This window comes from Plectropomus leopardus, chromosome 1 (genome assembly GCF_026936395.1).
Source record: "Plectropomus leopardus strain MGB_pleo_1.0 chromosome 1, ASM2693639v1, whole genome shotgun sequence".
NCBI lineage: Eukaryota > Metazoa > Chordata > Actinopteri > Perciformes > Serranidae > Plectropomus > Plectropomus leopardus.
The window spans coordinates 18,850,650-18,867,488 of record NC_142176.1 but is presented as its reverse complement, the minus strand read 5'-3'; the positions used below and the strand labels follow the sequence as shown (position 1 = coordinate 18,867,488).

The following is a 16,839-nucleotide window of genomic DNA, read 5'->3' as shown; positions in this document are numbered from 1 at the left end:
ACACAGGTCCTTTGAACAAACAGCTTATTACCACCAATATCTATGTTTATTGTTTAAAACCTCAAGTGGCTGTAGCAGTAGCCATGAGAGCAAAGGAGGAAGTCAGTTGATGTGGTATAAAGAGCAACAAAGTCTGTGTTGGGAGGAGGACGCCATGGTAGAGTGGACCAAACACATTGTTACGGATAACACTGCTTTTCTTGGCAATGCCCCACCTACTGTGCTGTGATTGGCTAGCCTTTTTGCCCTAACCTTAACCATCTCCACCATTCACAAGTTGACTTGACAGTTACTAGCAAATGGCCCTTTTAACACACAGATCACACTCAAGGGCTGCTACGAAGTCCCTACTTCACACTGCCTTTCCATTTTCAAATAACCAAACAGGGCAGGCATAATACCGCTCCAGTGTGTGATTACAGACAGCATGCTGGCATCCCAGAAGCAAAAAGAACACAACAGCATCGGCCTTTAATGTGACGTATAGCATACACATCAGCAGCGCTTTATAATTGCATAACATGGTAATGATAGTCATTTACTGTCCCTGTTATATGACGGCTGGACTTCTCCTTTGCTTGGAAGATAAGGAATTTCCACATTTTATTGTTTTGCCCATTTGTCTAATTTTTGGCTGCTGCTCCTCTTCTTTGGGTTAGTTGCTACCTGCTGCTAGCTGCTTTTTAAATCAGCTAGCAGCATGTTGTCAAAAAAACTCATCCGTCCCATCTGGTCCTGTATTTCCAGCTGTCTTGCACAGACGTTGCTTTGGCGCTGTTACTACCTCCACTGTCGGCTTATAGGCCAAGAACACTGAGGCGGAATAACAGTGTGAAAGAAGAAACATGCTCTCTACACACTGGCATCTCTGACAGCGGTGTTAACACATGGAAAACAGGAGGGAACAATTCAGAACAAGCGTATTAAGCTCTTTCTCAGTGTAGCTGGTGATCAGAAGTAGTTGGACACATAACACTCAGTCTTCACATTTTCATAATGAGATGGTAAGCTGATTTTTTAAGTTGAATTTATAGCGCCAGGGTCTCCTGTCTTTTTCATGACTGAAGAAGCCCCTTGTGATTCATCCAGTGACCAGCCCACTAACCCAACCACTTCCACTTCACAAGCAGCTTTTCTCCTAACAAAAGTGGGACCAGCCGGGTAGACCAACTTCACTGCTTTATGTGGATCCCCAGAGGCCCTCCCCCAGTCGTGACTGAAATGCTAACGTTTCTCATCTCCTTTCCCCAATGTAATTAACCCATACTTGTTGGGTTCATGTCCTGCTTTCTCTCAATCTGGGACACATAGCAGAGGTATGCCCTACCTCCATCCCTCCCTGGGTAGCTCCTCGTGTCTCACAGCCTCTCTTCTTCTGCTGTACACTCAAATCCACCGTGAGCAGCTCAATCACAGTACATTGTGTGTTTGGTGTAATTTTTTTTATTCTTTTCGCTTATATCCTAAATTTGACAATGCAGAGTACCAAGCTCAGGTCTGATCTGTGCATCTGTCTGTGTGTGTGTCTGTGTGTCTGTGTGTATGTTTTTTGTGTATGTGGCGTGCATGCATGAGTGTGGATGTGTGTTCTCCCCTCCTCCCCCCCAGCTCAAGTTTGACAGCGATGGAGTGTGTGTGTGCTGTGAGCTGCAGCAGCAGAGTTCGAGCTGCAACAACCTGGGAGAGACACTGAAACTGAATCCACTGAGGGACTGCAACACCATACGCCTCCGTCTCAAGGTGAGCAGGAGACAGCATGTGTTTGTGTTGAGTGAAGATCTGATGAAGTTTCATATGTAAAAAACATTATATACAAGTAAGACTGTGCTCAGACTGCAGGTAAATTGGGTTAATTTGAAAAATCCAGCCTTCAGAGCTGCTTATACTGTTATTTGCAAATGACGCAATTATACTGGTAGTTATGGTAACGACACGGTGTACCATGTGTACTGATTGGTGGCAAGTTTTCCAGCTTAAGAAAAACTGCTGATGTATCCTCTTGCTTTTCATATTGTAGTAAATTTTCATCACTGTACATTATTTTCTGTTAAACCAAGAATCAGGAATGGTGGATGTTGATTCATGCAGCCCTGTTTCATATTGCCATCATTGCTGATATCACAATTGCAGGTGACTGTTTAAAATTTGCTTGTGTGGCCAGACTGAGAGACAACTCCAAAAAATCAGTTTTATTCAAACAGCAAACCACATTATATAAATCTGATTTGCAAAATTGAATTTCATGTATTTATTTGTTTTTCCTGTAATACAAAAATGAAAATCTAGATGTGTGGAAACAAATTCTCTGTGATTTTTATCTGCAGAAATTACTGTTTGAGATATTACTCCTCTATTTTCAGCCAAGCTACTGGCATGACTCTGGGAATGTCAGTCAATTAGTACAGACTGAAATATGTCAACAACTGTTGGATGGATTGCCATGAAATTTTGTACTGGGATGGTCTCCAAATGTTTACACTGGTGATCCCCTGACTTTCCTTCTAGTAACAACGTAGGGCTGACCTGTGTTTTTGTGTGCGAAATATCAACAGGTTCTCAACCCAAGTTGTCACATGTAGCCACTTTGCCGTGGACTTCTGCATCTACATATTAGGCTCTAGGTATCCCTCTGCATCTGCTGTTCTGGGAGGCCCACTACTGTGATATTAACATATGCAAATTACAAGTAATTTACTGTCATATACACAATAGAGAAGCATTCATGGACATGAAATATTAGATCTCAGGCTGTGTCCAGCAATGCTCTTTCGGTATGTATGGAAACAATATCATGCAAGTAAAAAGAAGAGAATTTAAAGCCCTATTCACATGGGACTACTGTTACATGGGCCCCTTGAGTTATTTTTTATAATTGTGGAGGTCATCTGTGATCTTCATGCCGTGCAAATTTGCCATGTCCATAATTCATTCATCCATTTTCCGTAACCGCTGGTCCTCGCAAGGGTTGCGGGGGGGCTGGAGCCAATCCTAGCTGTCATTGAGCGGAAGGCGGGGTACAGGGGGGACAGGTCGCAGGGCCGACACATATAGACAGACAACCTTTCACGCTCACAGTCACACCTAAGAGCAATTTAGAGTTACCAATCAACCTGACCTGCATGTCTTTGGACTGTGGGAGGAAGCCGGAGACCCCGGAGAGAACCCACACAGACACGGGGAGAACATGCAAACTCCGCACAGAAGGGCCCCGCTCACAGACTGAACCCTGTTCCAACCCTGATTCGAACCAGGGAACCTCTTGCTGTGAGGCAACAGTGCTAACCATGACGCCACTGTGCCGCCCATGTCCATAATTTGTCAAGTAAAAATACTGCTGCAAATTATAGGCCTATTTAATTTGATAATATTAGTCCTCTATAAATCGGTTGTATTATTCTTATGAAAAGCCTTGACATCATATCCAGGGGCTATTGTCAGTACAGACAGACTTCACTTATATCATGCAAATGCGCTGCTCGAAACATGGACATAATTTCTGATACACTGTAAATGGACTTGGAGTTGCAAGTCTTCAGACCACTTAATACTCAGTTAAACATTCACATACACTCACAGGAGTATACCAAGTATACTTAAACATGCGGACCGGATGAGGCGAGAATCGAACCACAGAATTTCTAATTAGTGGATGACCCGCTCTACCTTCTGAGCTACAGCTGCCCCCATGAGGTTTGCTGGTAATACCAGTCTGGTGCAAATAGAGCTCTAGACATACAATAATGCAGGAGTTGAAATATAGGGATGAAATATAATATATATCAAAGAAAATTATCTAGCTATCTATTTACGGCAGATAGGTGTACAGTTTTAGTAAATGCACAGTGTATATATATATATATATTTAACTATTTATGTATGTATATATACACATACATACAATGTATGTATACAGAGAAGTATTAAAATTGTACATAAAAATAAAATTTTAGTACAAATGTTACCATGTTAGAGCAGTATTTGTAAACATGCTGGCATTTAGCATTTCTCTCAAAGCACTGATGTGCAGTCTGGCCTCACAGACTCTACCTGACAAGTCTTGTTACCTCTCTAACAAGAATTATATCATTAACAGGATTAACAGTCAGTAGTCATTCAAAATTTTTGTCTTTAAATTGCTAAGATCATCAAGTCTAAAGTGATGCCTCCAAGTTCCCTCTTTCACTGTGTTACATTTTACATGAGCAGCCAAACGACGTAAAATACAAAGCACTGAAAGCATTCAGTCTTAGATTAATTGGGCAGGAAGTGGAGAATGGCAACAGCATTTGTCTTTCCCCAAGAGGCAGACCTCTTAGTATGCAGTGTGTATCCGGCCTGGGCTGGCTGTAGTTTGCGAGTGCATGATCTCAGTAGATTATCTTGACTCAGAGTGTCTGCAGGAATGATCTACAGTATGTGCTACTGTGCCTTTATTGGATAACGACAATCATATCCAGTCATTTTATGACCCTGATTGATTATAAAACATTGATAACCAAATAAAGGACCTTGCAGGATGAAGCATGCTGATGAAAAGAGGAAAGATCAAGCGCATTTGTCATTTTGATCATAGCTCATTAAAGCAGATATGGGAATTGGTGCAGTAAACCTTTATTAAGTGCCAAAGTGGTCAGATGTGTTGAATTATGTCTAAGCGGAAGCTGTCACGCCCAGGTCCCACGAGTCCTCAGCCATTTCAGGTGGCTGTAAGGCTGTCGCTGATCTTAATGAGCTCATGATGCAGCTGCCATATAGTTCCTCCATCACTAAATTACATAGCATATTGAAAGTACAGGATTATAACAGCAGGTGGACTGAGTATTAAACCACCTTAACTTTTCAAATTCACTCATTTCTCAGCTGTTGCTCTTTTTGTTTAAAATATTTTTTTTAAAAGCATTTAGCATTGTCTGTGTTGCTGCTAAAATGTGCCATTCACTTATTTCAGGCACAATTCATTTCCATCCTATTTTTTGTTAAATTACACTGCCTTGGGGTGTAAATCATCAGTGGGAGGGAGTATTGAGATAATTTGTGATTTCCTGTGAGGGGGCGGATGTGTAACCTTGCTGTGTAATTCACTAACCTGTTTGGCTGGAGGCAAGGTATCTTCTGCAGGTTAAATATCTGGTGAGCAGGCCTGTTAAAGACTTTCTTTAGACGTGTTATTACATTTCTTTGCCTGGCAGAATTTATTATGCCATTATGTACATTGTGGTCACAGGGGAAATCACAGCAATGCACCGGCTCACATCTGCACAGCAGATGCATTATCATAACAAAAAGTAGCTCAGATGAAGCTGTCATAAATATTTCTTGTTTTTCTGGATGCTTGCAGATCGACTTGGGAAAACATTTGCTGTAATAAACCACCACTCCCTCCCTGCAGGGATACACCCTGTACAAACCTTTTACCAAGAGACTTACTATTAGTTGGCTGTTGCCTGTAGTTTTTGTGATGTGTGTGGCTCCGTTTGTGCTACTTTTTCTAAATCAGAGATTGATTTTCTTGAATCTGTGAGAGAAAACTATCTTACTATTAATTCAACCTCGAGGATCAGTTATTTCCCCCAGTCGTCATTTTCTGCTTGTTTTTCTCCTCTGCCTCATCATCTTCCACAAGTATGGATTGACAGCAGCTATCCACAGCAATTCAAAGCCATATTTTCAATATGTATTCAGAGCAGGTAATGAGACTTTAATCCGAGTCACAATGAATCATGTGAGAATATCTTGCTTGTATCTTTTTTTGTGTCTCTCTGCAAGATTCAGAAACAGACTACCAGCCTTTCTGATTTGGTTTATTGGCAACTTTCTTCAGCATTTACCAGCTGCGACAATGTTGTGACAGCTGGTATTGTTTTCAGGTTGTCAGTCCATCTGTGTGTGTGTGTATTTCATCATGGTAAAATGAGATCCTGGAGACACCTATTGTAGCAGAACTTCCACAGAGGCAATTTTGAGTACTTTTCCAGGCCTTTATATGTCTGTGAGCAGATTTTGTCACTGCGATAATGTCATAACCATGAGAAGATCAAAGTAAAGGCAGAGTTTGAAGATGGGTGTGGTTCAAGCAGACGGGCTGAAGGTAGTGGGGTAGGAAGTGGGAAAGAGGCCATTGGCATGGGCAGTTGAGGGGGGACAAGGATCAACTCCCTCCCCCTTCCTTTCTATCTTCCTGGGTCCAGACCAGGACTCTTGCTTATCTGGACCCAGACCTATAATCAATAAATCATTATTTCATTTTGACAGAACATTTTTCTATTTTCACTGGCGCTGCATTGTAGCATTGGTTTAGGAAACTGGTTTAGTGGATAGAGCAGGCGCCCATGTATAGAGGCTGTGTCATCGCCGCAGCGGCTGCGGGTTCAATTCCAGCCTTGGCCCTTTGCTGCATTTCAGTCAGCTGTGGTCTTTGCAGCATATTCAAAGCTTTTAATATGAGACATTGGGTGATGTGAGGATCATCAGTCTGTCTTTTTGGTACTGCTTGTGAGTCCGGATGGTGTGTCAAAGCCCTGTAAGACTGATAAGCTGTGTACCTGAGTCAAAAGGGATGGATCTCAACTTTTGAGGGAGTATTAGCCTTCAATAACAACTTTCAGGCCAGAATCCAGAGGATAAATGAGGATTTCTTATGATTAGAAAGCCACGGAATGAGTTGTTCTCCAGCTGGATATCTAGGAGGACAGACGGGGTGTTATCCACCTGGTCTGCAGAGCAGAATCTCTCCAGCTCTAGGCTATGACAAGAAAAGAAAAAAGAGAATTTTTGCATGCTCTATGATTGGACAATTTAAGCTTTAAGTCTGACATGAACTTATGTGGAAGGTCAAGACTCTTAGAAAAGCTTTTCTTTTCCCACAGAGTCAATGCATTTAGTACTTTATGAGAAGTGGCATCACAGAGCTACAACATCTGCTGCGTCCTGTCATTGGAGGTTAGAAAATCTCTGAAGGGCTTTGCCAACAGTCTGGACTGACCTCCCTGAAACTGCTGCAGGGCTTCTTGAGGGAAGTGCTGGGTTTCCTGCCAGATGCTGTAAAGAGCTGCTTGGGGATGCCAAAGACAGCGGAGGTCAGCAGAGACTATCAACAGAAACTCCATGTTGGCTGGAGAAAGGCAGGGTGCTGCTCCTTCCTACTTTGAGCCTGTCATACGTTAGAGAGCAGCAGCTCGTGGAGGCATGTGTGTAGTTTGTGCCTGGTCAAGGCGTTCACGGTTCAAGAGACAACAGTTGAGTATCAGTGATGTGAAAACCCAATTAAGCCCCCTGTAAGGCTCAGGGTGCTGTACAATCTGTCACTGTAAGGTTGTGGTCAGACGAGGCAGCAGGTGTCACTTCCAAGGTGCCACTCATGTGTGGAGGCAGTAACAGTTGTCTTGAATACATGCCTCACGGGATAAAGTGACCACACGAGTACGCACTGGAATTTTAGTTTAAAGGAGGAGTGTGTAAGATTAGGGAGGATTAAGTGACATCTAGTGGCGTGTGTTGCAGATTACAACCAGCTGAAACTCTTAAAAGTTAGAATTCCTAGAGTGTTTATAGTGTTTATCTCTTCCTCTTCCAAACAAACGGGTTAGGTGATTTCAACCAGTAAAAACAGAATAAAACAGTTTTAATAACTTTTCTGACACATTGCACTCATTGTGGAAGGGATGCCAACTACAGTCACTGTGCAAAAAATACAAACAACCATTTCTATAGCCAGTGTTTGATTTGTCCGTTCTAGGCTGCAGTAGAAACACAACAATGTCCATCAACAAGGATGTAGATATTAACAACTTATTCTAAGGTAACAAAAACACAAATCTTATTTTAAGGAGATTTTTCAGTAAAGAAAACATACCTATTAAATTATCTTCCATTTCTGCCAAAATGTCTCCCTAATTCATCCACACTTGACCATGTTTTCCATTAAAGTTTTCCGTTCACCACTATGGTATGGAAAACAGTTTGCAGAGGCCTGAGACCCATTTTGGCAATTCATTACAGTGAACTGTTTTTATTGAACATCATGGCTTTTTTTTGTCGTGATCAAAGTTATGTTGTGATTGTCTGGTCCAGATTGATCTACAGTACCATGCATTATGTTTACTGGGATGGATTTCTGAAGTGCTTTTCAAGTTTATACAAGTTCATTTTCAAGATGAACTCAAACCAGCAGCTGCCTGTTCATCAAAATTGATAAAGTGGCTTAACTCTTCTCCAATATGTTTTCACATAATTTGCCTTTAGCAAAAGACAATACAACACAAACTACAATAGGCTATTTATTCTGTAAAAAGAAGTTCAGATCTTTACTTTCACTCATTGGCAGCCTTCACACCTCATGACTCACATTCAAAACTCTAAAACACTACAACATACTCTGGTTAGCAGTAATCAGTGCTGCAGTCAAGAACACCTAAACCTGAGTGTGTGTCCAGAGTGTATTGGGATTGAGACAAGACACTTTGAGTGGTTGAGACGAGTCAAGACCACGACTAATGCAAGGGGAATCTGCATGACACACTTACAATAAAATTTTTAACTTACAACTCATAGGAGCTCCTCAAACTTATCTGAACGATATTCATTCTCCTAAAATCACCCAAAGAAAACAAAGATTCCTCTTTTATCAACATTTTAACTGCCGTATAAACAGTGAATTTGGTGTGAGGGGATTTTCCTTTGTTTGCTATGAGCCAACAAATCGAGCAAACACTAATGAGCTGAAATCAACTGAACCGTCTTAACACAGCACTCCTTTTTTTGCACAGATAATTTAGTGATATCTCCACAGTTGTAGTCTTGACTGGTCTTTTTCCAATTCCATATCCTCTTTGTCAGAGACTGAGACAAGACCGAGTAAAAATGAGGTTGAATCCGAGATGAGACCAAAACTTTCAAAAAGTGGTCTTGAGACCAAGACCGTTCTCACATACTACAACACTGGCAGTAATGTCAAGTGCATGTGATTTGGAGTAAATGGGTTGAAATATAAAAAAAGCCCAGCACATTAACCTTTAATGCTGCACCACTTGGAGGTTTTACATCACATTCTTCTGCCAAACATAAAAAAAACCTATAATTGTCACTTAACTAAAAGCCATTACAATCTCTAATGACTGGCTGTGATTTTCCATGTTTAAAATGCCATACTGGTGCTGCATCCACAAGTTCTCCAGACTTTTCTCTAAAGCATGTAATAAAAATCAGCTTTTCACAGCACACAAATGAGTCAAATTGGAGTTTTAGTTCTAAGTGGACCATAGCGTATTCGGGTCAAACACTGAATGTAAAGGGGAGCAATTAACTTGTTTGCATTGCAAACCTTTCCTGTAATGTCTGATATGTAGTGTTTGTAGTATGTTTGTTGTTTGGTTTAGGGTTGTGTTCATTATCTTTGTATTTATGTGTATTTATAAGAAACAGTGCATATCTTGGGATGCACAACACATTTCATAAAATATTCTGATAATAAAGTGAAATCAAATCAAAACATGGTCCAAAACTGTAAAGGTAAACATGTATTGCTTTTATTTTATAATTGGCACTGCACAGCATGAACTTCCCCGCTTCCAACTGGCATCATCTCTGCTTTAACATCCAGCTCACACCAACTTGATCTTTGGCAACTAGTTACTGGATATCAAACATGTTTGAAAAACAGTTGCAGGGCTGGCGGCTGATCCATTTTATATCACAAACTTCAAAGGGAGTGGAAGTGAGTAATAGGTTCTGGTTGGAAAAAAGTCGCCTCCATTAAAAAGTCAGGGAACCTACATCCTGACAACAAACCTGGTAGATCTCTGTGGGGAAGACGGCTGTCCCCTCTGCAGATTATCAGCAGCCTAATACAAGTGGGGGGTTTGTAATGTCACTGGTAATTATGCGCCTCCTGAATCTGGTGAATAATCTGTGCGACAGGCTGGAAAACACTTTGTGTGGTAGCTGGGGAGCTTCATTCATGAGCCTGTGTCCACAAAGAATAAAAAGCTGTAGTGAGGTTTTAATTCCGGTGCTGATACTCTCCTGCTTTACCTTGAAGTGATGACTTTGTTGTATTCGCATCAATATTTGTGGGCCAGTTGTATTCAGTGTTGACTGTTTTTTTTAATCATTGTATTTTTGTGCACTTGTGTGGGTGCACAAGTTTGCAGTTGTAGATGCATAAGATGGAGAATTTTATTCACTTCCTCTTGTTTCCGGTATTTAAATAAATGCATTCACCTCTTTTTCTGCCTTCTCTCCTCCTCCCTCTCAACTTTTGACAGTCTAGTCCTGATAATACTATTACCACAGTGACAGTGTGAGTTTTACACATGAACCCAGTGAGCTTTACAAAAAAGTATTTTGTTTGTTATTGTATTCAAACATCTGAAAGGGCCGCAGATCATCTAGAGCTATTTTATACTTGTAGAAATAATATTTAGTTTTTCTCATTTTGCAGCAGCAATACAAGCTGCTATTGTTCTCTCATCTCTCAACATGTTCATTATTAGAGATATTTAATTTGCTTTCCTCTGGGCCCACTTTTGAAAATGTCAGTAAATAAACCAACATTAATAATGAATATTAGGAGTGTAACAATACTCAGATCTGAATCAATATATTCATTCAACAATCACTGAAAAAACCTAATTGATGCAAAGTGAAAAAATTGATTCATATAGTCATCATTAAGAAACCTTTATTTTAATATTTTCAAGGCATGTCTGTCATTTCTGTTCAAGCACACCTCCTTCCTAAATATTCAAACAGTGCTAGCAGCCAAGAACTAGGCAGCTAATGGCAACCAGCCAAGAAAAAGACCATTAGGACAATTACTGATATCATCTCATATTGATTGCAGGCCCCTGAATTTAATCAAATCGAAATATTACCGTTTCTGACTTTGTGATATCAGCATATATAGTAATGTCGTTCAATGATTTGATATAATATCATATTGTGATGAAATTTGTGATATACACCCCTTATTGATATATAGGAAATTAGCCCAAATATCTGTTGGGGGTTCTGGGGGATCCATCTGTTGCAGCCTCCCAGAGCATCCAAATATTCTGCTTCAGGCAACATTTAGTGCCTGTTTAGGACACACCAGCTTTCCAGCTCAAATGTAAACCCATTTGCATCGTTATTATGTACAGTCAGAGCAATGGACATATTTTTAAAGAAAGTCCGCTCAGGGTAGGTGAGAGGGGAGTTGTGTAGGCCCAACAAATCCCAGACTTTGTCCCAGGGGATTGGTGTTTGAGACCAACAAACAACAACACCGGTTGTGGTGTTTGTGCCACTCAAAGCTGATAAACGCAATCTTTTCCTCACCGTTATTAAGTAGTTTTGTAGCCTAAACCTACCCGCCGACCCCTTCTGCATAAAGATAAAATGCAAAAGACTGCCCTGGCTTCATTTTGGCAACGACCAGGGCTTCCTCCCTAATGGCAAAATTTGACGAGTAGGATGAGATCGCATCCCCTAGCACTTAATTAGAATAAGTCAAAGATAAATACACTCAATTTTGATGCTTCTTTTTGCACTCTGGCACCTTATTTACATTTAAAGCAAAAATGTAAATACATTCATTTTCATAGCGAACGAGAAATGGTCTGTGGGCTGTAAGTTTCATATCACTGCTCTGTTTGCTATACAGCTTACAATTATCATGCAGGTGGTATTACTTCGCCTGTGCTCCTCTTCTAGAAATTAATCCACACAGTACAGTTATTATAACTTCTCTTTTTAAGACTTACAAAAGTCAATATGGTTTAAAAATGGAGCCACTCAAAGATCATTATTTTCTACTTTTTAGCACAAACAGCAGCCTAATGGGATTGCAGTCATGAGTCTTTTCTCTGATTCAGGGTGCTCAGGGTTAGTATTACACCAGCATGCACATTTATTTTTGCTGACAGATTCAAGTTTGTCCCCTTGCTGTTCACTGCAATGCCGGTGTGAATGTGTATATGCCGGTGCTTAACCTTGAGCACTCATGAGGTTATTTATTTAATTTTGTTTGTGTTGTCTCTATGTGCAGACATCATAATTCTTTTTATCAGTCTTAAACCTTTTACATTATAACTGTGCAGGTTAGATTCCTCTTAGTGCTGTGTGGTTTTTCACTGAACCAGATGTTTGAAGAGGTGTTTTCTCACTGCAGTGTCCACCCACTGTGATTTTCTAAACTTGGTTACCTTACTGGTGACGTCAATGCTGTTTGTGTCACCTTCAGTTCATCTGCCTCTTCTCCTTTTCTTCCACATGTACCTCTTTTTGTTCTCACATTACACACCTTTTAATGCTCATAATATTATCTGTCTTCTCTCCCTCTCCTCACCTTCTCTCCTTCACCCTTGTGTCTTATCTTTCATGCTCTTCCTCCTCTCTTTTTGTTCCTCTAACAGTCTCCTCCTCTCCTTCCCCGTCTCCTTTAGGAGCTGCTGTTCAGCGTATGTGCCCTTAACGTCATCTCCACCATCGTGTGTGCTCTCGCCACCGCCATGTGCTGTATGCAGATGGTCTCGACTGATGTGCTGCAGATGGTGAGTGTAAAGGAAATGCAGACAACAACAAAAGCTGGCTGTATGTTCTTTTCAGAGGCAACCCTGCCAAAATCAAAATCATTTTTCTAGTCTGAAGATCTCTATCGTCAGGTTAGCTCAGTAATGATGTGCCAGCCTTTATCAATTTTAAGATAGTGGAGAATAATGTTTGACTTTTTGGTCGAATCCTCCTGCTTGGTCAGTACAAGTGAACATGAACACACAGTGAAGGTCAGTTGCCACAGGATTTCTCTCAGTGTCCTGCATCTCAAAAATGTGTTGTATTAAAAAAAAAAACCCAGCTGAACACCTCCCCGGATTTTTCACTTCAAAGGTGCACCGTCCTCAGCGTGACCCTCTTTTGTCATTTTATGTGGGACAATGAAACTATTACCAACAGCTAAATGCTTTCAGTCATGAGGGAAATTAGCATGGCCAAGCTCCCTTTGTGTTGCACACCAACAATAGTTATTTCATGCCTCCAAACACATCAGCAACTGGAAAGGTAGAGCAACGCTGCCAACCCCTCATATGAAATAGCTTTGCAGCACCATTTGATTCAACCTCTAACACATTTTATGAACGATGCTGTAAATTCTGTGCGTGCTATAAAGAGTCTGGATATTAAAACTTGTGCTCCGGGCTGAATGTGAAGCCTGGTTTGATAACAGGTTGATGCAGCAGGAAATCTGCAATAATTTCATCCATATAATAGCTAGTAAAATAAATTAAGTTTAACTGAAAGTCCAAAGTGCAAAAATCACATTAGTTTCATCTCCATGTGAGTCACAATTCAGATCAGACTGTAAAATAAAAGCTGCTGTAATCAATCATTTTATGTGAACAATGGGTCAAATGACTGCATGTAAGGGAATCGTTCTTGGCGATGAACCTACACTGAATTACCACCCAGCTCTACAGCACCAAACAGCAGACAGACAAAGTTAGCAGGTGGTGAACGTACATTGCGCACCTAAAAAGGCAAAACTTTCCCTCAGAAGTCAATGGCGACCAAAACAGAGCTAGAAAGAAAGTTAATATATGGTCTTCATAACTCAGTTTATCTTTATCACATACAATGGTTTGCATCGTTTTTAACAATTAGTGCCCCACGAATGGTGTTGTCATGTGACGTAATTAAAATAAAATTATATACTTAATGCAAAGTTATATAGGTTAGATTTAGGCAAGTAAAGTTACTTAAATTACGTTTAGGAAAAAAAACTTTGTTTGTAATAGATGGTTAATGGACCTGCACTTGTATAATGCTTTTGTAGTCATTCGAACACTGAAAGCACTTTCACACTCCATTCACACACACATTCATACATTGGTGGCTGAGACTACCATACAATGTGTCACCTGCTACTCAGTTTTTAACCATTCATACACATTTACACACTAGAGTAACAATCATCAGGTGCAATTTGGGGTTCATTATCTGGCCCAAGGATTCCTTGACATGTTGGATGGAGGAACAAACGCTGCAGGAAAAAAGCGAAGAGCATCCTCAGGGACACACACCATCCAGCGCACTCTCTGCTCAGACAGAAACACTCCATATACAACGTCAGACACTGCAGACTGGACAGTATCATAACACATAAAGCACGTTTTTATAACAGTTTCCTTCCAGCCACAGTCAGACTGTTGGCAAAAGATGCAAGAGGGGGAGGGGACATGTCTGCCTCATCTTCTCAGGGCAGTGTGCAATAAAAACTGCAATGTGAACAATTGTGACAGCATTTTATTTTACAGTTTGTAACTTATTTTAACTTATTGTATTTTGTAGTGTTCTTTTTCAATTGTACTGTAGCTTTCTTTTGTTTAAACTTCTTTATTTGATTCTTGTTTGTTTTTATCTCTATTGTCTTTTTTTCACTTTTTTTGCACAAAAGTAATTTCTATGTACCCGTACTGCCTGTGCATGTACAAATAGCAAAAATAAATTTCTTAAACTGGGGATTGAACCGCCAACCTTCCGATTAGGACAACCTGCTCTACCTCCTAACCCTCAGTTACATAGTTATGTATGTCAGGTTCAGGCAAGTAAAGTTAAGTAGGTTAGGGTTAGGAAAAGACATGTGGTGACAAGTCGCATTAAAATACCTCAAAGTCCACTTGGTTTCACATAGGACACAAGCACCTCACTTCTGGGGGGAAGTCCTATTTTTTTTTGATCAACGGAACCTGCTTGCTGTCTGCAGGATGTGAAACTGTTTGCTAGAATATCAACTTTACAAAGTGTTTTTAAAGCTGTACTGTTTGTTCTTGTTTCCACTGCCCCCACTTGGGAAAAAAAAGTTAATGTAGGTTTAAACAGTGATAAAGCTCCCTGGGACAGGACCATAGAAATAAGGTCTTTTATATCTGTGACTATTTAAGAACAGACAAGTGATAAAAATAAATTCATTTGAAGCTGTTTGAATCATATAGCAATTAAAAATGAGATTGAAACGTCATTCTCACGTTGACATAAGGACAATATTCCCAGCGGTCCCTGCTTCAGTGGCCTAATTTCAGATGATCAAAGCTGTGGACACGTCGTTCTCGAAGCATCTTACTGTCTAGACTTTTGAGGACCTGTAGATATAAATGCATTGGGGGCTGTTCTTTTTTGTTTGTTTTATTTTACATGTAATTACATATTCTGAGCACACATACATGGAGGTATGAATGAGAAAATTACAGTATTTGTTAAAGGAAAACACCAAAGTGGACATGCACACCAGCAGGAAAACATCTATAAATTGAAGAGGCTCAACAAGATGTCATCTAATTATTGATTTACGGAGAGAAAAGGCAGGGCACGTTTATTTGTATTGCAACTTTCCACATCAAGGTAATTCAAAATGCTTTATATAAGACAGAGAGGCTTTTAAAATAGATACAAAAGAAACACTAGGACATAAAAAAGACACACATGAAAAGGATTTAAATGAGTAAAATGAAATAGAATAGGAGATTTTAAAAAAAGCTAAAATAGAATAAAACAAATCAAACAGTAGAATAAGTCAAAGATAAAGCACAAAAGCACTGTGTCTTATCTCCACCACTCTCGCAGAGCTTCCAGGAGTGGCCCCGTTTTCCCATTTACCACAAGAGGTGTTAACCTTTTATTTAGCTCAGTAAATTTCGCCAAGTCAATAGCAGCAGTGGCAGTCTGGAGATTAGAAAAGCTGGCTGGCTGTGACTGGAAAGTTGTCCCACTTAGAGACGTCTGTCTGAGGAAAGTAAATGAGCAGTACTTTCTGGAGCTTCTGTTGAGTTACCACTGAGCAAGGCACTTGAGTCGCGGTCGCTGCAGTAAAACTTGTTCTGTGACCAGCAAGCACAGATGGGAATAACTGCTTGTAATGAGGAGAGGTGCTGTGGACACGTTTGCTCAGTCATGCCTCGCTGGGTGAATAATGGTGTAAAATAATGAATAAACAACTACGGACTCAGTGTAATAAAAGCCTGATAATGGTTGTTTTTATGCTGTGTTTCAGTTTATGCCGCATAGAGCGCGGGCTCTGAATGCTGACTGTATGACCCCCCATGGAACCATCCTCCACCAAACACTGGACTTTGATGAGTTTATTCCTCCCATCCCCCCACCGCCATACTACCCCCCAGAGTATACCTGCACCCCCTCAATGGATGGACAGAGGTGAGATGCAAAATACTTCTCATCAGCATCACATTTCTTCTCAGTGCTAACACACAGCGCTCAGTGCTCCCCAAACTCTGGTACTGATGTATCTTCTGAGATATGTGGATACTTTTAGGGAATACACAATAAAAATTGTAATTTGCTATTTTGCTAACAGACATAGTATAAAGTTTACAAGGCACTGTAATTATACACAATAGTCTGCTTGTAAATCAGAATCCCATTTTAAAAATGTATAAATGCCTTGCAGCCAAGAATACTTTGGCAACCCTCCAACTCTGAAACTGTTAAAATTTCAATGACACTTGACTCTGTTTTATTTCATTTACTTAGTGGAAAACTTTTGCAGTTGCTGCTTATTACAGTACAACAGAAAACAATACAATTCAGCTTTATTGTCCACCATTGAAGCATTAGTGACATCCTATAAAACATATGTGGACTGCTAAACAACTACCAACGATTCAAGGGCATTGGTTTTGCTTCAAATTTGTGGGGGACATGTACGAAGCTGAGGATGTGGGAAACATTTTATTTTTTATGAACCAATTTGTGTCTTTTCTGCATCAATTTAAAATGGAATTAGTTCTGTCAAAAAGTTGTCTGTTACTTTAATTTTTTTGTTTGGGGAGATAAATGCACATGTTCCAAATA

At 40.2% G+C, this 16,839-nt stretch overlaps 1 protein-coding gene across 4 annotated transcripts in view; it reads left to right on the top strand.

Moving 5' to 3' along the window:
• entrep2 (endosomal transmembrane epsin interactor 2) overlaps positions 1-16,839 on the top strand; it is a 126,834-nt gene that overhangs the window by 98,162 nt on the left and 11,833 nt on the right. For 3 of the 4 annotated variants that reach the window (XM_088077021.1, XM_088077014.1, XM_088077031.1), the window contains exons 4-6: positions 1,576-1,740; positions 12,423-12,530; positions 16,022-16,182. In XM_088077021.1, the coding sequence (XP_087933147.1) occupies positions 1,576-1,740; positions 12,423-12,530; positions 16,022-16,182 (434 nt within the window). The remainder of the gene's footprint in view (positions 1-1,575; positions 1,741-12,422; positions 12,531-16,021; positions 16,183-16,839) is intronic. The other variant, XM_088077018.1, reaches the window with a different exon arrangement.